This window comes from Thalassophryne amazonica, chromosome 3 (genome assembly GCF_902500255.1).
Source record: "Thalassophryne amazonica chromosome 3, fThaAma1.1, whole genome shotgun sequence".
In the NCBI taxonomy this organism is placed as follows: domain Eukaryota; kingdom Metazoa; phylum Chordata; class Actinopteri; order Batrachoidiformes; family Batrachoididae; genus Thalassophryne; species Thalassophryne amazonica.
Genome location: NC_047105.1, coordinates 27,677,258 through 27,702,067, shown reverse-complemented (window position 1 = coordinate 27,702,067; position 24,810 = coordinate 27,677,258). Strand labels below are relative to the sequence as shown.

General features: G+C 40.7%; 1 protein-coding gene across 1 annotated transcript in view; it reads right to left on the bottom strand.

Moving 5' to 3' along the window:
• Positions 1–24,810, bottom strand: part of ptprt (protein tyrosine phosphatase receptor type T) — a 1,196,058-nt gene that overhangs the window by 47,090 nt on the left and 1,124,158 nt on the right. The window contains exons 34-35 of the mRNA XM_034165958.1: positions 23,890–24,015; positions 16,967–17,130 (exon numbers count right to left, since the gene is read on the bottom strand). Of these exons, the coding sequence (XP_034021849.1) occupies positions 16,967–17,130; positions 23,890–24,015 (290 nt within the window). The remainder of the gene's footprint in view (positions 1–16,966; positions 17,131–23,889; positions 24,016–24,810) is intronic.

The following is a 24,810-nucleotide window of genomic DNA, read 5'->3' as shown; positions in this document are numbered from 1 at the left end:
CCAGATTTGGCTGTTTTTCTGTCAATCTCCCTGTTTTTTGGACTTCCTTGCATGGTAATATGGGGTTTGGGCATTAATTCGCAGCCTTCCCTATTCTGGGGGCCCGGTACTATGTTTGGTCTCTGGTTCCTTGCTTCTGGGGTAATGTTAGCCCTTCCCTCCTGCCCTTTTGCTCGCCAGGGTTTGGGTCATGCACCTGACCCAGGTCCACTTGCTACCTCTGTCACGAGGCCCTGTCTCCCTTCTGGCCGACCTCCTGAGCCTCCTGCTTATCGTCATGGGCTTCGCCGTCGTTCCCCGGACTCCATTGTTGTTTGTTTGCCTGACTGCCTGTTTGTTCCTGGTTTTTTGCTTTGTCACCCTCCTGCAGGGCTTTTTGTCCCTCCATGGTGTTTTGGCCACCCAGTTGATGCTGCCCTTTTTGTAGGCAGTTCCCTTGGGTTCTGGCCCATTCACTCTGTTGTCTGTCATCTGTGGGTTTGTTTGCCATTTTGTTCTTAGTTTTTATTCTCTAGCCATGGTCAGTTCCGTTCTAGTTTTGTCTTAGTCTTTTATATTCTGGCTGGTCTGTCCACTTTAACATGTACTAGTTTTTGGGGTCATTTCTTTCCGTTTGCATGTCATGATGTTTAGTTGTTTTTTCTGTTTTCTTTCATCTCTGTCTCATTGCACTTGTCTCTGCATTTTGTTATTTCTGTTTTTTCTTCATCAGAATTACCTTTTGGTTTTTGCTGTTCAGTATTTTTGCACTAAGTCACGCCCACCTGAACTTTTCTGTTTCTTCTGTTTGCCACGCCCTCTTCCTGGTTCTTCCAACACACCTGTTCTCACTTTCCTCATTTCCACTTTGGTTATTTAAACTCTGCCTTCACTCAAGCCCCGCCAGTTCGTTGATTTTCACAGTCCTCGTACCAGCCTTTTCATAGCTCTGCCTTGTTTTGCCGTGTACTGACCCAGCTTTGTGACCTTGTCTTGCTGCTGCCCACATACTTTGTCTACTTGTGTTAAAGACCTGAGCCTGCCTTTTTGACGACGCCCTGGCCTGCCAACTATCTGTACCTCTGCATCCATGACTGCCTAACTGTGTACCAAATCCAAGCTCATTTTTTGACCGATAAAGCCTTTCAATTTCAATTCCATTGTCTGTGAGTTTTTGCATTTGGGTCCCACAACCTTTGGTGCCACATCACCCCAGGTCCTGACACTTAGTTCTGCAGCTTACTCGAGGTGAGAATAATTTGAAAATAAAACATGATGGCACTGCTGAAGTTTTAATGCTTGGCTAATGTTAGCTTAGCTTTTTAGCACAGTTGATCTGAGTGAATGCTTTAATTACCAAATAAAGCTTTTTGTTACTTTTGAGACCACAAAAAGCTCAACTTAAAATAACAATAATAAAATAATATTTTTCCAAGTGTTTTTTTTTTGGGGGGGGGGGGGGGGGTCTGTTTTCTTTTTTTTTAAACTGTTTAGTGTTTCTTTATATTTATTTATTTATTTATTTTTGTCCTAATCAGGAACATTAGCTGTGAAGGCACCCCAAATTCAGATGCACTTCAAAAACTTCCAGTGATGAGCTGAACACCATGACGTCCAGTTGGAAGGAAACATCTCTGCTCTTCAAAATCTTCCTTGTTCGCCTCAGGGCCCTGGAGGTGTACAGGTCCTGTAGGGATGGCAGTTCACAGTCGATCACCTTCTCTGCTACGTGGATGATATGCTGCAGTCTCCTCCTATCCTTAGCAGTGGCAGCAGCGTACCAGACGGTGATGGAGGAAAAGATGATAGACTCAATGGTGGCAGTGTAGACGTTCACCATCGTTTTTGGCAGGTTGTACTTCCTCAGCTGCTGCAGAAAATACATTCTCTGTTGTTCTTGCTTGGTGAGAGTGCTGGCTTTACTTGTATGAAGCACCTTGAGGCAGGTTCTTTTGATTTGGTGCTATATAAATGAAAATAAAGTGAAATTATGAGAGAGCTGACGTTCAGCTCCCACTTGAGGTCCCCAGGTAGCGGAAGACTCTACAATGGTGACTGTGGAGTCGCACAGGGTGATGGGGGTGGCCAGGACTGGGTTCTTTCTGAAGTCATTAACCATCTCCACTGTCTTGAGAGCATTGAGCTCCAGACTGTTCTGTTTGCAGCAAGACACCTGGCCCGTATCAGAGATGAGTCCGATGAGATTTTTTATCGTCGACAAACTTCAGGAGCTTCACAGACTGGTGACTGGTGACTATTTCTCAGACACATCTGTTTTAAACTCTCTCACAGGCAGCAACATTTTAAAACAAATGATACAAATTTGCTCCCAGCATATGTTTGCTGTAATACTGAATGATAACCAGAACATGACTGTCAAAATGCTCAATAAACATTCAATCACTAAGATGGCTTTCAAATATTGGTTAATTGAGTGTACTGGATATATCAATGGGTGATTTCCAGTAGCTCGGATCTATTCATGGATATTGGTCTCATGTTAGAAAACTGTCCTTGGTATTGTTGACGAAGAATGACAAAAAGACAAAATGCTGGAATGGAGAAGCGGTGCAAAGATGTTTGTTACTACATCAAGGATTTCTGTTCATGATTGAAAAGTTACTGTATGAACACATTGAAACAAATTGGGATCTTTAAAAGCCTTTATAGTTTGACCTAAACTTCACAGTAAATGTAGTGCAAACATGTGCGCGTGCAACACCTTCAGCAGTCACTGCTGTCAGTTATCAGTCAGACCACCAACCGTGGAAAGAGCTCTGACATTCCTGTACTTCCCAGTTCCAGCTGAATTCCTTCAGCATTTCAGCTGAATAAAACATTCAGGCAGTGAGGAGTAGACTGACAGCCATCACTAAAACCTCCCACGGCCCGCCAGATACTGAGCCATGTTTCAGCATTTTAAAACATTTGTTTATCCTCGGTGGTAAGTTCAGCTTGTAGGACAGTTTAGATCCACGGTGGTTATCAGTGGGAGCAGCATGGGATATTTTTCACCATTTGATCTTACAAAATATCATCGCTGTGGAAAAGACCAGATTGTTCAACATGCAAAGACAACACAGAACAATGTCCAAAGAAAGAATATTAAGAATCAAATGGATGCATAGCAAGTTCTGTTTCAGAATTATACCATTAGAAAGAGGTGCTTTTGATGTTTTGGCAGTGGTGTTCAATCTGTTAATTAATGAAGTACAGACTGAAAATGCTAAAATGTTAGTTGATACAAAGTAATTACCAAAATTTTGAAAGCCGACCACAGCTATGTACACTGTTACTGCAGTAACTCGACAGGTGGGCAGACAGAGTCATCCCCTTCAGTTTATTAACAAAATAACTCAAAAACAAAAATGCTATAATTAATCGGAAATTAATCACACATTTTTATCTTCAATCCAAGTTTCTTAATGTTTGTATTCATATATACAACCCCTGGCAAAAATTATGGAATCACCGGCCTCGGAGGATGTTCATTCAGTTGTCTAATTTTGTAGAAAAAAAGTCAGACATGACAGAAAACTAAAGTCATTTCAAATGGCAACTTTCTGGCTTTAAGAAACACTATAAGAAATCAGGAAAAAAATTGTGGCAGTCAGTAACGGTTACTTTTTAGACCAAGCAGAGGGAAAAAAATATGGACTCACTATAGCCAATAGCCAATCACAGATTAGCCTTTCTGTCCATCATTTACCTGTATTTTGGCATGCTTGGCGCCAGAATGTTATGTTGGATCCAAAAGGACCCAAAAAGGGTAGGCTATGATGTGGTGGTTTCTGCCTCTCGATGGCGGCTCGGAGCGCCGCGCGCCATTGTGGGCTGTCCTTAAAGCTGTAGTAACACTCCTTATTCTCTGTGAAGCCTGGAAAATTTTCACCGAAAGCCAGATAAATTTTTCGAATGGTTTCCAGCTGCCTGTCTCTTAACAGTTTCTGAAAAAATTCTGATGGAAAAAAAGCCCAAATCATTCTGCATTTCCTCGCAATGAAACAACGACAAGACGGGTGGACCAGTGCTCACTCAAAGCCTGCCCACAGGCGAATGACGCAACTGACAGGCGTGGAAAAACTCACGCATGCGCACGAAGGTTCAAGCTTGGCTGACGTAAAAACATACGAATCAAATCCATATAGTTTTTCAAAAAAAATAAAAAGGTCCAATACTTTTCTCACAGACCTCGTAGTTTTTGAAAAAAATAAAAAGGTACGATACTTTTCTCACAGACCTCGTATACATACATCTGGAGCATAAATACATACATCTGGAGCCTTCGCTTCACCAGGTTTGCTCTGAATTTCAACAAGTCACGAGTCACAAACTTAAATATGACAGAAAAATGGACAGTTTGGCTCAATTAAGTTAAACTCTGTACAAAACAACTCCACCTCAGTCCTCATGAATGAAATAAGTAATTCTTGGCTTATCACAAATTCCCAATTCTTGAAAATATTATTTAGGGTGGGGCAGGGACTCGCATTTTTTTTTTTTTCACCCAAATGTGTTTTATTATATCCTTTAGAGTCCAACACCCACACAGTTAAACACTTTAGCTTTTGTCTAGAAAGCTTGAAGCCCTTGAATATGACATTTTATAATATTTACTTTTCACAACTCAGTGCAACTCTATGACAAAAAGTAATGACTTCTTTATCGCAGATCAGTTTCTTTTTTTAAATTGTTAAAACTCTTTTGACAGGAGCTTTTCATACAGGTTTGATTGTATTCCTTTCTCTGCTGATTGTTGTCCATCTGTTATATTTGTTTTTGTTCAGTTTATTAGTAATGCCACCACAGGTGTACTCTGTTGTGATGGATGACATTGGCCTCTGCACGACTACTGTGCACCCAGAAAGTATTCACAGCGCTTCACTTTTTCTACATTTTATGTGACAGCCTTATTCCCAAAATGGAGTAAATTAATTTTTTCAGTCACAGTTCAACTCACAACATCCCTAATGATAACATGATAAAGATTTTTTAATTAAATTTTGCAAATTTATTAAAAATTAAAATGAAGGAATCACATGTATTCACAGCCTTGCTCAATACTTTGTTGATGCACCTTTGGCAGAAGTTACAGCCTCAAGTCTTCTTGAATATGATGCCACAACCTTGGTGGACCTATCTTTGGGCAGTTTTGTCTATTCCTCTTTGCAGCACTTCTCAAGCTCCATCAGGTTGGATGTGGAGTGTCGGTGCACAGCCATTTTCAGATCTCTCCAGAGATGTTCAATCGGATACAGGTCTGGGCTCTGGCTGGGCCTCTCAAGGACATTCACAGAGTTGTCCTGAAGCCACTCCTTTGATATCTTGGCTGTGTGCTTAGGGTCATTGTCCTGCCTGAAAGATGAACTGTCACCCCAGTCTGAGGTGAAGAGCACTCTGGAGCAGGTTTTCATCCAGGATGTCTCTGTACATTGCTGAATTTATCTTTCCCTCAATCCTGACTAGTCTCCCAGTTCCTGCTGCTGAAAAACATCCCCACAACATGATGCTGCCACCACCATGCTTCACTGTAGGGATGGTGCCTGGTTTCCTCCAAACATGATGCCTGGCAGTCATGTCAAAGAGTTCAATCTTTGTCTCATCAGGCCAGAGAATTTTGTTTCTCGTGGTCTGAGAGTCCTTCAGGTGCCTTTTGGCAAACTCCAGGTGGGCTGCCATGTGCCTTTTACTAAGGAGTGGCTTCTGTCTGGCCACTCTACCATACAGACCTGATTGGTGGATTGCTGCAGAGATGGTGGTCCTTCTGGAAGGTTCTATCTCCACAGAGGAATGCTGGAGCTCTGACAGAGTGACCATCAGGTTTTTTGTCACCTTCTTGACTAAGGTCCTTCTACCCTAATCACTCAGTTTAGATGGGTGGCAAGCTCTAGGAAGAGTCCTGATGGATGTGAACTTCTTCCATTACAGATGATGGAGGCCACCATGCTCATTGGGACCTTCAAAGCAGCAGAAATGTTTCTGTACCTTTCCCCAGGTTTGTGCCTCAAGACAATCCTGTCTCAGAGGTCTACAGACAATTCCTTTGACTTCATGCGTGGTTTGTGCGCTGACATGCACTGTCAACTGTGGGACCTTATATGTAGACAGGTATGTGTCTTTCTAAATCACGTCCAATTAACTGAATTTACCCCAGGTGGCCGGCAATTAAGCTGCAGATACATCTCAAGGATGGCAGCATGGTGGCTTAGTGGTTAGCACTGTTGCCTCACAGCGAGAAGATCATGGGTTCAATTTCCGCCTGTGGCCTTTCTGTGTCGAGTTTGTGTGTTCTCCCCATGTTTGCGTGGGTTTCCTCCGGGTGCTCCGGTTTCCTCCCACATCCAAAGACATGCGGGTTAGGTGGATTGGAATCTTTAAATTGTCCATAGGTGTGCGAGTGGGTGTGAATGTGTTTGTTTGCCTGTTTGTGGCCCTGCGACAGACTGGCGTCCTATCCTGGGTGTACCCCGCCTCATGCTCTATGACTGCTGGGATAGGCTCCAGCCCCGTGCGACCCTTGATTGGACTAAGCGGTTGAAGATGAGTGTGAGTAAAACATCTCAAGGATGAACAGTGGAAACAGGATGCACCTGAGCTCAATTTTGAGCTTCCTGGAAAAGGTTATGAATACTTATGTACGGTGCCTTGCAAAGTATTTGGCCCCATGGTATTTCACACATTTGCATGTGTTTCTGCCATTTCAAATACAAAAAGTAAATCAGACATCTCAACATAAAAAAATCCTAAAATTATCTTCCTTAAACTCAAAGCAAATCTCTACAACTTGATATAAATTAATTAAAAATATAAAAGCCAAGGTGATTGGTTGCATAATTAATGGCCTCCTTTGGTATAATACCTGTAAATAATCAGTTTTCTTACCAGTTTTTCTTCACTAATTTCAGAATTTTTTATAATGAGAAGCCTGATTTACTTTTTGTATTTGAAATGGCATAAATAAGTTAAAATGTGTGACATACTTTTGCAAGGCACTGTATAAGTGGTTTCTAAGTTTTTGGATTTTTTTTTTTTAATTTGCAATAAAAAAAAAAAAAACACTTTTTCACATTTTCATTATAGGGTATTGTGTGTAGAATTTTGAGTTTCATCCATTTTGGAATAAGGCTGTAATAAAAAAATATATATTGTGGAAAAATTGTAGTGCTGTGAATACTTTCTGGATGCACCGTATGCTTGTATGGATGTTAGCAACATAATTTTACAAAGACTGTTTTTTCCTGATGATAAGTCACTTTTTGTACTTGTTTGGCTGCACCTGTGACTTATGTTTTCAAGCAACTTACATACGAAGGATTACTACATTATTACCTATGGTGAGATGATGGTACAGTCTACACATGTGACAAGCTGGTCCTGTATATTGATCTGAAAGAGGTACAGTTTGATACACACTCCAGAGCAGAAGGTAGCAGTAATGCACCATTAGATGGACGCCAAATAATAAAATAAAAAGAAGAAGAAGGGTAGAAGAAGATGAATGAAAATGAATGAATGAATGAATGAAAACTGTTTATTTCGAACATTTGATACAACAACAATTACAAGATAGATCAGTAAAGACAACAACAAAAAAGTTCCTACTGTGTACCCAACATGTCCGAAAAGGGGTAGGGTGAAGCATCAGCTTATTTATCCCTACCCCTTCTTCCCCACAACCAGTAATACCCTTTGCCACATATACACATAGATTCCTACACACCTAAACTGATATCAATATATATATATATACATATATATACACATACACATACATATATACATACACACATCAACATACATACACATATACATACACATATATACACATATACATATATACACATATATATACACAAACATAAATATACACCCACACATACCTACTTACATACAAAATACTATATATTTACAAGCCGAAGCAAAAAACAAAAACACCCTATCCCTCATTAGCCTTCCTCCTCCCTATACCCAGAAAAAAACATATTTTTGTACCGCTGTTTGAACTGGTTCATGCTTGGACATTGCTTGAGCCCCACTCCCAATCTGTTCCACATCCTCACCCCACAGACAGAAATACAGAAACCTTTTAATGTTGTTCGTGCCCACTGATGCTTTAAATTAAATTTCCCCCTCAGACTGTAATCCCCTGATCTGTTAAAAAACATATTTTTAATATTTGCTGGAAGTAAATTGTTTATTGCTTTATACACAATTTGTACTGTTTGAAAATGAACCAAGTCTGTGAATTTTAAGAATTTGGATTGTAAAAATAGTGGATTTGTATGATCTCTATAGCCAGTATTATGAATAATTCTTATAGCTCTTTTCTGCATTACTGATAGTGATTGTGTTGTACCTTTATAAGTATTACCCCATACCTCTGCACAGTACTGTAAATATGGTAAAACCAGTGAGCAGTAAAGAATGCGGAGTGAGTTGTGGTCCAGAATATGTTTCACTTTGTTTAGAACTGAAATGCTTCTTGACAGTTTACTTTGTATATGTTTTATATGAGTCTTCCAGTTATCTTATCATCTATTATCACCCCCAGAAACTTATTTTCATGTACCCTTTCAATATCTACCCCCTCGACTTGTAACTGAACCTGTATGTCTGTATTACAATAGCCAAATAACATGTATTTTGTTTTACTTAAGTTTAATGATAATTTGTTTCTGTCAAACCATATTTTAAATTTCCCATTTCTATACTGATCCTCCTCAGTAACTCCTGCAAATCCCCCCCTGAACAAAAAATGCTTGTGTCATCTGCAAATAATACTAATTTTAATATTTTGGAAACACTGACAATATCATTATATAAATTAGAAACAGTTTTTGGACCCAATACTGACCCCTGTGGGACGCCACAAGCATTGTCCAAGCATGATGATGTATATTCCCCCAACTTCACAAACTGTTTTCTGTTACTTAAGTAGCTTCTCACCCAGTGCAACACCAACCCCCTAATCCCATACTGTTCAAGTTTATTGATTAATATGTCATGATTAATTGTATCAAAAGCCTTTTAAGGTCTATAAATATTCCAACTGAATGTAATTTGTGGTCTATGGCGTTTGTAATCTCCTCAACTGATTCTATTAATGCAAGTGATGTTGAACTATGTGCTCTGAATCCATATTGACTATCAGTAAGTAATTTATGTTTATTTATGAATTTGTCTAATCTATTATTGAATAACTTTTCTAATAATTTGGAAAATTGTGGAAGCAAAGAAACAGGTCTATAATTTGTGAAGTGGTGTCTATCCCCAGTCTTATACAGCGGCACAACCTTAGCTATTTTCATTTGATTGGGAAATTTACCGGTTTGAAATGATAAGTTACAGATGTATGTTAATGGTTCTACAATCCATTCAATGACCTGTTTTACCACCACCATATCAATTTCATTTAAATCGGTAGATGTTTTATATTTACAATTATTCACAATGTCTATAATTTCATTTCCATCCACTGCTGTGAGGAACATTGAACAGGGATTTCTTTCTATGAGATTATTATCCCAATCCTCAGGTTGGGAATCGGGAATTTTTTCTGCCAAGCTTGGTCCAATATTTACAAAAAAATTATTAAAACCGTTGACTACCTCATCCTTATTTTCCTTCTTGACATTATTATCAATGAAATACTGAGGGTAACTCTGTTTTTATTACCATTTTGATAATGCTATTTAATATATCCCATATTCCTTTAATATTGTTTTTGTTATTATATAATATGTTACTATAATATTCCTTCCTACATACCCGTATAATATTAGTTAATCTATTTTTGTATTTCTTATATCTATTTTCTGCCTCTTTAGTCTTTAGTTTTATGAATTCTCTATACAGTGTATTTTTCTTATTACATGCATTTCGTAACCCTTTCGTCATCCATGGTCGAGCTTGGATTTTTTGTTTTCTGTAGTCTTGTTTAATTGGACAATTTTTATCATATAATGATGTAAATATTTGTAAAAAAGTTTCATATGCACTATCAACATCAACTTTCACTGTATACCTTTTCCCAGTTTTGCTCCTGTAAATCCTTCTTTAGTGTGTTCATGTTTTCCTCTGTCCGCACTCGCCTGTATTTTATTTTCTCCTCTGGCTGATTCCGCCGATGGTTTCTATTATAAACGATGAAAACTGGTAGATGATCACTAATGTCATTGATTAATAATCCACTCACAGTGTTATTCTCAATATCATTGCTGAATATATTATCAATTAAGGTGGCACTATGGGATGTAATTCTGCTTGGCCTGGTGATTTTTGGATATAAACTCATACTGTACATTATACTGATAAATTCATCTGTTATTTTATGCTTATTTGGATTGAGCAGATCAATATTTAAGTCACCACAAATGAACACAGTTTTTTGATTAGTTTTTGAGAACATTTTTCCCATACAGTCAGTGAATGTTTCAATACTAGATCCTGGTGCTCTATATATACAGCTGACTAATACATTTTTGCTTTTTTCTTCACATATTTCAATAGTTATACATTCTAATAAGTTATCAATCACAGTTGTCATATTGTCTACTATTTTATAATCCATGTTCTTATCCACATACACAGCTACTCCTCCTCCACTCTTATTTTTTCTGTTTACACAATTAAATTCATATCCATCCAGTTCAAAATCCATTCCTTTATCTTCATTGATCCATGTTTCTGATATAGCAATTATGTTAAATATTTTTTTAAACTGACTTAAATATTCTTTAATGTTGTTAAAGTTTGCATATAGACTTCTGCTGTTGAAATGGATTATTGATAATTTGTTATCCGTTTTAATGATCCGATTAAACTGTTCATCTGTATAATAGCAACAACTGTCATTGATATTTGAGAAGAAATTATTGTCCGGGTCTATATCGTGCTCCAAGTCCAGTACATTGTGGTCTGTGTATTTAAATGTTCTCAGTTCTACTTTTCCATGATCAGCAATCCTTTGAGTTATATCCTTCTTGTCTCCAGATGTAGATGAATAGGTAGTAGATGAATAGGTTCCTCTGGTCTGTGTCATGGTGTTGTGATGTGTTTGTGTCCTCATACCTTATTGGTCATATTTGTCCAGATCCTCGCTTTAAGAAACACTATTGTTCATATTTGTCCAGCTCCTCGATGTTCCTTATTGCCATGACTTTTGCTTGTTCTGGTGATCCGTTCAGTTTGATGAATATTTTACAGTTTGAAGTCCATGTGTGCTGGATTTTTCCCTGTTTCTTTAAGAAGCGTGCTTTCCTGGCGATGTCGGCATTCCGTTTGGTGAGATGTTCATTGATGAATACGTTTGTCCCTTTCAGTTTTCTTCCTTGTTTTAACAGTGCTGTTTTGTGTTTTCTGTTGATGAATCTCATGATGACGGTTCGTTTATCACCGTCATTTCTCCGGGGCAGAGGGTGGCACGCTTCAATGTTATTTAAATCCATTTCTATACCTTTAGATAGGAGGAAATCAGCAACCTGTTTTTCCACAGAGCTGACCTCCTGTTCACTGGGCTCCCCTCCGCTCTTATCTGTTACCGCCCGTGCGTAGGACCGTGGTTTGATATGAAGACCTGTGATGATGACGTCGTTAATTCTGGTGTACTGCTCCAATTCAGCCACTCTATTTTCCAGCTGCACCAGATGCCGGTCTTTCTCGGCATTCTGGAGCCGTAATGCCTTCACCTCCTCCACCAGATCCATAATTGATTTCTGTTGCTGCTTCACAACAGAAATCTCCTCTGATAGAAAGTCCAGAGATTTTTTAATATTGTCACCTTCCTCCGCTGTCAGAACCTTCTTAGGCCCCATGGTCGGCTTATGAGCAGCTTGTCGATCGCCGATGTTAACAGCCTGCGTTGTTTGTCACCGGGATGGATCTGCACTGCGCTGGTGCCGTGCGGCCTCGGTGTTTCCGCGCTGATGGATCCGCGGTGGCTGCACGAGGCCTCGGGGAAGCGGCACTCGTGACGCGCGGCTCTAATGACGCAGCGCGCGGCCTCAGTGAATTCACCACGTTGGGCGGGCCTCGGACGTTGTTGCTGTCCAGTCGCGGGGCTAAGTTGCCGGTTGAGGTGGTATTCCCACTGTCCGGGTTGGCAAACACCGGCGTGGCAGATGGCAACTACAAACACCACCTCTGAAAACTCAGGTACAAACTTTTTGCAGCTCGCTCTGACGACACGCAGCTCTGACTGACTGTCTGAATAAGAAGACTAGGTCTTACAGAATGAGTGAAATTAATAAATTATGCTCTCAATCTGAAAGACCTCACTCTTGAAAAACGGCAGGTGATAACCTTCATACCACAAGAGGCCACTCAGAAATTTTAAGCCTGTCCCAGATAAAGTAAGCTGTGATTCTCCATGTTTTGCATTATGAGAAACTAACATTTCTCAACATTGCAGCCAGTGAGTCAAAATTTCAAACATTCTCAAGAAATGTTGGTTTATCAGAATGCAAAAGATGGAGAATGAAGTAGTAGGACCATGTTTCAACAAGACATATACTCAACAAAAATATAAACAGGTGTGCCATATCAAGATGCTGATTAGACACCATGATTAGTGCACAGGTGTGCCTTAAACTGCCCACAATAAAAGGCCACTCTGAAAGGTGCAGTTTTATCACACAGCACAATGCCACAGATGTCGCAAGATTTGAGGGAGCGTGCAATTGGCATGCTGACAGCAGGAATGTCAACCAGAGCTGTTGCTCGTGTATTGAATGTTCATGTCTCTACCATAAGCCATCTCCAAAGGCGTTTCAGAGAATTTGGCAGTACATCCAACCAGCCTCACAACCGCAGACCACGTGTAACTACACCAGCCCAGGACCTCCACATCCAGCATGTTCACCTCCAAGATCGTCTGAGACCAGCCACTCGGACAGCTGCTGAAACAATCGGTTTGCATAACCAAAGAATTTCTGCACAAACTGTCAGAAACCGTCTCAGGGAAGCTCATCTGCATGCTCGTCGTCCTCATCGGGGTCTCGACCTGACTCCAGTTCGTCGTCGTAACCGACTTGAGTGGGCAAATGCTCACATTCGCTGGCGTTTGGCATGTTGGAGAGGTGTTCTCTTCAGCTCTATGCGAAGGAGATGTGTTGCACTGCATGAGGCAAATGGTGGTCACACCAGATACTGACTGGTATCCCCCCCCCCAATAAAACAAAACTGCACCTTTCAGAGTGGCCTTTTATTGTGGACAGTCTAAGGCACACCTGTGCACTAATCATGGTGTCCAATCAGCATCTTAACAACAATATTTGAGGGAAATGGTGATATTGTGTATGTGGAATAAGTTTTAGATTTTTGAGTTCATCTCATACAAAATGAGAGCAAAACCAAAAGTGTTGCGTTTATATTTTTGTTGCGTGTACATCTTATAAATGTGACTTATACAGTTGTTTCCTCCTCATGATGAATTTTTGGACAAACACGATAAATGTTCCAGTGCAGCACAGTCTGAAATCTGATTTGGACTAAATGTGACAGGTAGACTAGGCCAGAGGACTGGAAGAAATTATTTGATTTTTGATTTTGGGATTAGTCAAGGCTCAGGGAAAATTCCTGGCCCCTTGCTAAGCCATAAGGTAATAAGCTAATTTTATAGAAAAGAGTTCATATATTTTATTGTTTTTGAACTTAACTGTGTAAACTTTTCTCCACATGCCCGACACTGTGACATGTGGGTGTGGCACTGCTGTGCTCACTAATCACCTTTGAGCTAGTTTTTTTTTCATTCTTCTGTTTCTTTTCACTGTTTTATCTCCTCATCCTTTTGTTGTTTTCTTACTTTTCTTTAATTGTGCTGTTTTATGGTTTGTGTTTATTGTAAAGTATTTTATAATGTGTTGAAAAATGCCACATAAATAAAACTTATTGTCACAACTAGGGTTGAGCCGGACACTTGTTTCAGTCGAGTAAAGCATTTTTGACGAGCACGACCATGATCCGAATAAAACTCGTCAATATCTGTGCTCGTGCTGAAGGAAAATCTTGATTGGCTAACTGACTATCTTCATACTCTGTGACTGGCCAGTCACACACAGCGTCCACCTCTCCCTACACAGACCCATCTCTGCAGCTTCTCGTACACACACACACACACACACACACACACACACACACACACACACACACACACACACACACACACACACACACACACACACACACACACACACACACACACACACACAGGATCTGATCTCTCTCTGTGCTTGGCTTGACTCTAGCTCACGCTGCTGTGTCAGTACTCCTTAATTTTTCTTCAATTCACCTGTTTCGGTTTGTATGGTATTTAAAGTTACTTGGTGAACTTGTTTCATAACGTACATGGTGCATTTGACAAGACAGAGCTGAAAGCGGCTTGTGTTGTGTTGATCACTGCCTCCACTCTGGTCGTTTTTTTTTTGTTTTTTTTTAACCGTTTGTTTACTGGCTGGTGATATAAAGTCAGTTGGAAAACTTTGCTCCTACTGAACGCGGTGCTTTTGAGAAGAATACAGTGAACAAGGCTGACATATTATTTCCCTGTTTGCCATCAATGGATGTTTGCATGAATCACCAAGTTCACACAGATCATTAAAAAATAAACAGTCTTAAAACAACCTCTCTCTCTCCCTTTAAAGAGTCACACACACATGCACACACATGCACAGACACCTTAATCAAAATGCCAAGACCATTAGGTAGTAAAAATAAATAAATAAATAATTGAAAAAAAAAATCAATTTGATCATGAAATAAAAAAAAAAAACAATAATAAAAAAGAAAGTTGTGTTGAGTATAACAACTCTTGTTCATACATAGTTAGTAGTTCATAATTTCCGACTACACTGAATGTCAGTTCTGAGGCTGTTCTGTTATTCATTCATACATTATATAATATGTTCTGAGTTCATAAAAGAACTTGTTCTGTAAACAGTTCTCTTACTTTTGTGATCAAAATCATTGATTTGAATCTCAGTTTTAAGGCTGTTCCGTAAATATTCATTCATACACATAAGAAAATTCATGTTCTGAGTTCATAAAAAAACGTGTCCTGAAAATAGTTCTCTTACTTTTGTGATCAAAATCATTGATTTGAATCTCAATTTTGAGGCTGTTCTGTAAATATTCATTCATACACTTAAGAAAATTCATGTTCTGAGTACATAAAAAACTTGTTCTGAAAATGGTTCTCTTACTTTTGTGATCAAAATCATTGATTTGAATCTCAATTTTGAAACTGTTCTGTAAATATTCATTCATACACTTCTGATCAATCCATATGAATAATGACTTAAAATAATGTACAGATGTAAGCCCCACCCACTTCTGGTTAAACCATGCCCACTTCTGGTTTAGGCTCCGACAACTCCGAGTACAGATACAGGTAATTTAGATGGTTGAACAGATACAGATACAGATAGTGGTGTACTCGCTCATCCCTAGTCAAAACATCCATTACTTTGCAGATCGTGTTGAGACGTTTTGGAACAATCCTCCTCACAAACACAATGAGGGAAAAGAAACAACGAGTTCAGCAGACGTAATGAGAGATGTAAACACGACAGGTGCACTGAGATGTGAGTGAAACAAAATCAATGCCAAACGTGATTGGACCAATGAGGCGTGACCGCAGGAGCTGATTGGTGAGCTTCAGGCCATGTTTGGAGTTGTATTATCCGTGAAGTTCCTTGTAATGTCCCTTCTATAGATTTTACAGCTTTTATTTTCCTGCCTCATTATCAGCCTCATTTGTCGTGCACAAACACTACGTGCACTGCTTGACTTTTTGCTGACTCTCATTATTGCATTTGGGTTGTTTTTTATTAAAACTATTCAGCACTCACACTGAGCACAGATATTTTTAAATATGGACTTTATATAGTTGATTGTAAGTAAATTTACTACTGGATGGATGTAAACATGCTTGGCCAGTTTCAGTCACTAGGTGTCACATGGTGAGGTTTTGACACCGCGTGATGTCATGATGTGCATGAACGTATCCAACGTCTGCACAGTGCACAAAGAACCAACATTTTTCTCACTTCAGGTTAATTTATCAGTTCTGAAAATGGAACAGACTGTATGTTAACTTAAACACTGAACCTGTTTGGTCCAAAATTAGTACATGAAACTTTTATAGCATCGAGTTTTCAGCAGGATCTCTGTTGATTTGAGAATGTTTGCACAAATTCCTACTGAAAACGTGTGAATCCACTGACATACTTTATGCAACAAGAAAAATGTCAAAATTTGTTCATGGCCTTGAGATCATCGCAGATCCAAAATATTTGGGATAGAAGCTTTCGAGGAAGTTCACAGTGCAAAAGGTGAATTCACACTTTGAGTGTTAACTGACGTAGAGAGAAACATCGATGAACGCTGACCAGTGGCAAGTCGATGTCTGCCAGACTCGGTCAGTCAGGGAGCTGTCAACATGCTTACAATTTTCAACGTTCATGCTAAAACACCAGCAGCAGTTGAGATCTGTTACCACTACATCAAACCCGCTAGTACGCCCTTACTGCTTGTTTTGCCTTCGCTGACCATGCCAACCTGTTTACCTCACCTCAGGTTTGCTCTCCGAGTGCCCTCCTGGATATGTATGTAAGAGTATCAGTGACATAAAGTGAATTTTACATTTATAATTTAGGTTGAAACCTCAAAATAACTTCTAATCTGCTGCACCAGATTCTGTGCCGTTTGTTAAAAACAGTATTTTTGTGCATTTCTCACATCATACTTCAAAAGTACCGACACTGGCCATCTGTATGTGTGTCAGATCAATGTGGCGAATCTAAAAAAGTGCTGCACAACATCAATATTGTGCAGCATTTGTACTTTTTGTCTTCACAGCTTTTTTTGTTTTGATCCGTCATCACAGCGCGGGGGCGTCAGCTGCACAAACAAAACACATGTCTGGTTCCTTCAAACGTAACAGTCATTCTGTCACCTTCAAACAGCCGTGTGTGCGTGCGTGCAGACTTACAGACAGTGTACCACGGTCCTCCCGTCACCTCCGTCGTACTGCTCCTGCCACTTGGCCAACCTCCTGACGAGCTGCAGGATGGAGCGCTTGGAAAGAGGCGTGTCCCTGTACGCCGGCCAGCCAATAAACTGGAAATGCTGCACGAGGCGGTAACCGTCCTGTGGCTGGAGACAGAGTGCCAGGACGATGATTCAATGGTCACTGATGTCATCACCAAAATCAACACTTTAATAATCTGATGTATATATGAAGATAAACACACACCAGTGCTGATAGCAGAGCAGCTAACTGCTGATTTTGATGAGAATCGCTCAAATTATGACATGAGTGTGAAACCTGGCAAAAATGTTCATACTGGAGTTCTCTTAAAAATTAGCTGATGCGCCAAACAAAAATCCAAAATGGGTGCCTACAGCAACGGTGAAAAAAAATACAGAAATATTTGACATATCTCAAGATGTAAGAAACATATTTGAATACTCAGTTTTCATTTACGAGGTCTATTAGAAAAGTATCCGACCTTATTATTTTTTTTCAAAAACCATATGGATTTGAATCACGTGTGATTGCGTCAGCCAAGCTTGAACCTTCGTGCGCATGCGTGAGTTTTTTCACGCCTGTTGGTTGCATCATTCGCCTGTGAGCAGGCTTTGAGTGAGGAGTGGTCCACCCCTCTCGTCGTTTTTTTTTCATTGTTTAGGAATGGCTCAGAAACTGCCGCTTTGCTTGATCAAAATTTTTTCAGAAACTGTGAGGGACATCAAAGTGGACACCATTTGAGGAATTCAGATGGTTTTTGGTGAAAATTTTATGGGCTTCAAAGAGATTATGGAGTGTTACTGTCGCTTTAAGGACGGCCCAGAGCGACTGGTGGTGCGCCGCGCTCCGAAGCTGCCATCGACAGGCCGAGCGACCACTTCATTTCTAAACGGATGGCTGTATGGATCCGTGACCATCGTGTGCAATTTCTCTGGTTATCACAAGAGCTGGACATCAACCATTTTCCAGCAGATTTCACTTTTAACAAGAGATTTTGTCATGGAAAGCCGAGCGGAGGCTTCGCGCGTCACAATGGATTCGCTACTGGAGCGAGACAAAACCACCTCCGTTTTGGTCTCACAGGATGGCTTTGAGATGGCGTTCAGACAGCTGTCGGTGGTTTTTCCATCGAGTGATTATCCCAGAAATTGTGGATGTGCCTGGCCATGCAAGAACATGTCCTGTGAGGCTCATCAGGGTGTTTGCTTTGCGCCATGCGGCACCGCCACGAACACGCGAAGCCTCCGCTCCTCTTTCCATGACAAAAACTCCTGTAACAGTGGAATGTTGCCGTCATTTCCAAACTGGACGCTGTGTTTTACGGGATGTCATTGGCTAGCACAGGAATTTGTGAAAAGACGTGGACATCAGCACTTTTTGGCACTTTGAGACGACGGGCGGAGGAATTCCGCGCGTCGCGGCGGTGCCACATGGCACAAAGCAACGCCGTGATGAGCCTCACAGACATGTTCTTGGCATGTCCAGGCACACCACAATTTCTCAGAGAATCACTCGATGGAAAACCACCGACAGCTGTCTGAACACCATCTCAAAGCTATCCTGTGAGACCAAAAGGAGGTGGTTTGTCTCATTCCAGTAGCGAATCCATCGTGACACGCGAAGCCTCCGCTCGGCTTTCCATGACAAAATCTCTTGTTAAAGTGAAATCTGCCGGAAAATGGTTGATGTCCAGCTCTTGTGATAACCAGAGAAATTGCACACGATGGTCACGGATCCATACAGCCATCCGTTTAGAAATGAAATGGTCGCTCGGCCTGTCGATGGCACCGCTTCAGAGTGCGGCGCACCACCAGTCGCTCTGGACCATCCTTAAAGCGACAGTAACACTCCGTAATCTCTTTGAAGCCCATAAAAGTTTCACCAAAAACCATATGAATTTCTCAAATGGTGTCCACTTTGATGTCCCTCACAGTTTCTGAAAAAATTTTGATCAAGCAAAGCGGCAGTCTCTGAGCCATTCCTAAACAATGAAAAAAACGACGAGAGGGGTGGACCATCCTCACTCAAAGCCTGCTCACAGGCGAATGACGCAACCGACAGGCATGAAAAAACTCACGCATGCGCACAAAGGTTCAAGCTTGGCTGACGCAATCACACGTAATTCAAATCCATATGGTTTTTGAAAAAAATATAAGGTCGGATACTTTTCTAATAGACCTCATATATCTTTTTTTATATGATGGAACAAATATTACCTATTAAAATAAATAACTCAACATGTATGTATGTAACTACTCAGAGAGTCAACAGTGAAACTGTTCAAATGGCGTTAAGATGAAATTTATATGGTAAGTTTCCGTTCACTAAATTTATTGTATTTTATAACTGTAAGAATAAATTTCATCACATTAAAATGAAAATGGAACCTTTACATTTTTTGTCCAGCTATTGACATATTTAGCCTTATGCTAAATAGTAATTTATAGTGGGGTGAAAAAGTATTTAGTCAGTCCCTGATTGTGCAACTTCTCCTACTTAGAAAGATTGAGAGAGGTCTGTAATTTATTCAACATGGGTACACTTCAACTATGAGAAACAAAATGAGAAAAAAAAATCCAGAAAATCACATTGTAGGATTTTTAAAGAATTTAATTGTAAACCATGGTGGAAAAAAGTATTTGGTCACCCACAAAGAAGCAAGATTTCTGGCTCACAGACCTGTAACTTCTTCTTTAAGAAGCTCTTCAGTCCTCCACCTGTTACCTGTATTAATGGCATCTGTTTGAACTCATATCTGTATAAAAGACACCTATCCACAGCCTCAACAGTCAGACTCCAAACCTCAACCATGGCCAAGACAAAGAGCTGTCAAAGGACACCAGGAAGAAAATTGTAGACCTGCCCCTGGCTGGGAAGAGTGAATCTACAATAGTCAAGCAGGTTGGTGTGAATAAATCAACTGTGGGAGCAATTGTAAGAAAATGGAAGACATACGAGACCATTGATAATCTCCCTCGATCTGGGGCTTCACACAAGATGTCATCCCATGGGGTCAAAATGTTCATGAGAACGGTGAGCAAAAATCCCAGAACTACATGGAGGAACCTGATGAATAGTGAACCTGCAGAGAGCTGGGACCAAAGTAACAAAGGCTACACACTACGCACAGAGGGACTCAAATCCTGCAGTGCCAGGCGTGTCCCCCTGCTTAAGCCAGTATATGTCCAGGCCCGTCTGAAGTTTGCAAGAGGTCATATGGATGATCCAGAAGTGGACTGGGAGAATATCATGTGGTCAGATGAAACCAAAATAGAACTTTTTGGTAAAAACTCAACTCGTCGTGTTTGGATGAAGAAGAATGCTGAGTTGCATTCCAAGAACAACCATACATACTGTGATGCATGGGGGTGGAAACATCATCTTTTGGGGTTGTTTTTCTGCAAAGGGGACAGGTCGATTGATCCATGTTTAGGGAAGAATGAACATGGCCATGTATCGTGAGATTTTAAGCCAAAACCTCCTTCCATCAGTGAAAGCATTGAAGATGCAATGTGGCTGGGTCTTCCAGCATGACAATGATCCCAAACAGGCAACAGGCAACAAAAGAGTGGCTCCGTAAAAGCATGTCAAGGTCCTGGAGTGGCCTAGCCAGTCTCCAGACCTCAACCCCATAGAAAATTTGTGGAGGGAGTAGAAAGTCCGTGTTGCCCAGCGACAGCCCCAAAACATCACTGCTCTAGGGGAGATCTGCATGGAAGAATGGGCCAAAATACCAGCTACAGTGTGTGCAAACCTGGTGAAGACTTAGAGGAAACGTTTGACCTCTGTCATTGCCAACAAAGATTATGTTACAAAGTATTGAGTTGAACTTTTATTATTGACCAAATACTTATTTTCCACCAGAATTTACAATAAATTCTTTAAAAATCCTACAATGTGATTTCCTGGAATTTTTTTTCTCATTTTGTCTCTCACAGTAGAAGTGTACCTATGATGAAAATTACAGACCTCTCTCATCTTTCTAAGTAGGGGAACTTGCACAATCAGGGACTGACTAAATACTTTTTGCCCACTTGTATGTGCAGTTACTGCACATAATTTTTTTTTAACCTATCCTCGTAAAAGTAAGTCCTTTGGCTGCTCCCCTTGTTTTCACTCAGGGCCACCACAGCAGACCCAGGTAGCTCTGCATGTTGATTTGGCTCAAGTTTTACAACCGGAGGCCCTACGTGATGCAACTCCACATTACATGGAAAATGTGGCAGGGATGGGATTTGAACTGGGAACCGTCTGCACTAAAACCATACTTCATGAGAATCCGTGAAGTAGTTTTGACGTAGTCCTTCCAAGTCTATATAAAGTAGACTTGATCCAGAATCTGGATCCAGATTACCTTCATAATTTAATGGAGTCTTCCAGGGCCTGATATGTATCGGGTTTAAAATGTTTTGTCAAAGTCCATGCAGTAATCCTGCTAACAGACAGACAAATAAATAAACGCCGATGATTTTATTATGTAATGAGTCATGTCACGAGTTACTTTCCATAGACAGTAAAGAAGTAATGTATTACATTTCTTTTTAAAGTACATCATTTAAATTTACTGAATGACCCCAACACTGGACACGCCCCGAATGCGCCTGCCCTATGTGCTTTAAACCATGAGTGGTTGATCATCAAGATACGGCGCATCACAATGATACGCTTTCTGTTAACAGATCATTCTGCCGCCGATATTCTGCAAAAAAAACAAAGACGACTACGATACACGATGGACTAAATTCAATTTCACATCAGAAAGAAAACGTTTTCAGACGTCTGGCCTGAAGCGTTTGGGCATCCATGACCAAAAACACCTGAATGTGTCAGACCTGATTTAGTGTGAGCTTCATCTCACACACGCGTATGCAAATGAGCTGTAACTCATTCAAACAAATGAAAATATGGCAAATGTTAAATACATGCGCACGCGCGTGTCCCTCTTTTCCATTTTCATCACTTCACCGCTTTGACTCCTTCACTGTCTCCTGATGTGCTTTCCCTGCACTTGGATTACTTGTTGTCTTGCTCTCCATTCACATATTTCTTCTTCTCCTCTCTCTCCACCTGACGGTTTAGAGGCCGGCGGTTCAGACTCAGCCGGTTTGGTGCTGCGAAACATACTGTTGTGTTGATGATATGAGCCATTTCACGCTAGACTGGTGATGTGTGTTTGAGAGACAGAAAATCGGGGTGGCGGGTACAGCAGCACACGGCAGCAGCACACCGCCAGAGATGTGGCGTCATGGGTGGGTGAGAAAATGAGAAGGGAGTTAAAAAAAACAGAGGAGAAGGAAGAAACAGGAAATGAGGTGAGGATGTGAAGGAATGTTTCTGTTTCTGAGCAGTTACTAGTCTGTCTGTTCAATGCTGAAATATGTTGGATAAAAATGACACGTTTCTGAAAAGACTCAAACTAGGAACCCCTCAAAGCGATTTTTAAAAGTCTAACATCAAACACTGCAAATCAGACATCAGCACTCACCTATGAGAATGTGAAAATTAAATGAAAAACCTCAGCTACGGCATTTGTGCTATGCGGTGCTTTTCTCTGGACATGATCCAGAATTCAGGTGGCTCACATTCAGGATGCCAGCGGCTGCATTTAACCCATTTTCATTTATACTTTGACACATAATCCAAGCCCTACGTCTGTTAACTGAGGATTCAGTCCAGGTCAAAAAACACTGCTTTAGTCACGGGTAGTGGACCATCTATGTTCCATGGACCTCTTACTGAGATCTACCCTTCCATCTGCCTATCCATCCATCTATCCACTCCTCCATCCATCCATCCATTCACCAATGCACATATCCATGCATTAATCCATTCACTCACCCCTCCATCTATCCATCACACATCTATCTGTCTCTCTGACATCCATCCATCCATCCATCAACTCACCTCATTTCCTCACGATCCATCCATCCATCCATCCATCCATCCACCCACCCATCCATCCAATGCACATATCCATCCATGAACCCATCCACTCACTCCTCCATCTATCCATCAACTCACCTCATTTCCTCACCATCCATCCATCCATCCAATGCACATATCCATCCATGAACCCATCCATGAACCCATTCACTCACCCCTCCATCTATCCATAACACATCCATCCATCAACTCACCTCATTTCCTCACCATCCATCCATCCATCCATCCATCCATCCATCCATCCATCCATCCATCCATCCATCCATCCATCCATCCATCCATCCATCCATCCATCCATCCATCCATCCATCCATCCATCCATCCATCCCAGATCCTTCCAGAACTGTGATGTGTGGCCTGTACGGATGCTGTTGCCATCTGGAGCGTGCCTATGGATTAGGGGACCATCATGTGGCTGATAAGTGGAGTCACAGACTCACCAAGTGTCATCCATATCACTGAGACTCTGACCTCTTGGATGTCTTTTGAACCATCAGTCGTGATAACTGGACTCCGTCTCTCCATGTTTGACAATTCTTTTGGGTGCTTTTGTTTTATTTTATCATTTGCTTTGTAGTTAGTTTGGCCAAAGCAGATGGTCACCTGTGTGAGACTGGTCTGCTTGAGGTGTCATCATATTCCGAAAAAAAAAAACCCTAAGGGAGTTCTCCCTGACCATAGTAGTCAATGTGTGTGCTTAGGGCATCAGTAAAGGTAGGCCTTACTCACGTGTAGTACCTTGGGGTAAATTATGTCATGACTCAGTAACAGATAAATAAACTGAATTAAACTAAACTGAACTTCATGTTGGAGGAAACTGGAGTGACCAGAGGAGCCCCACACATCCAGCCACACAGTGCTGGAATCTGATCCTGGACTGTCATTATGTGAGTACTAACTGCTAACTCACTGTATGAAGCTATGTGTGAGTGTTTGAATACCCTGGCCATGTTGCAGATCCTGAAGATGCGGTTGATGATGTCTTCATCGATGTCTGCCGATATGAACTCCACCTGAATGGGACCATAGCAACAGGAACTCTTCTCTGGCCAGTACTGCATACACAACTGCAGTGCGAAGACAAATCAGAAGTCGGAACAGGACATATAGTTTCAAAGCCGGGATGAATTCTTCCCAGTGATTATGAAGAGGTTCACCTCTGTGGCCGACATGAATTCAATTTTCCCAGTTTTATACTTTCACAGTATGTCCTGATAATACGAAAAGTTATCTGCATGTAGAATGTAATGTTCTGAGAAGGAACAAAATGAGAAAAATCTGGATTCTTAAATAAAATAGCACTGTGTGTCAGTCATGGGATTTTTCATCTCCACAGAGGAGAAATAATGCCAACTATTTCTCTTATTCTGCTCCTGTTCATTTGAAATTCTGAGCATGTGTGAGCTGAGACTCCAGAGGTGTCTGAGAGCTGAGTGAGAACTGAACCCAGTCTGCCTTTACTTCACGAGAAGTCACATTGAAACAAATGTAATAATAATAATAACATTAAGTAAGTAATTAAGATTTATATATACCACCTTACAAGATACAATCACAAAGTGCTTCAAAAAAACTGAAATAAGAAAAACACAACATTTAAAAAGAGCAACACAACACTAGGTGAAAGCAATCCTGTGCAAATGAGTCTTGAGCTTCTCCTTAACAGCAGAGTCCACGGAGTGCAGATGCAATAGTAGTGCATTCTAGAGATAGGGAGCTGCCGCCCCAAATGCAGTCTCAACTTAGAACTCAGCACAACCAACACGTTCTGGTCTGAGGATCTCAGAGACCATAAGGGTTTAGAAGTTCACTGATGTAGGGTGGCGTCTGACCGCTCTGAAAGTTATTATTATTATTATTAT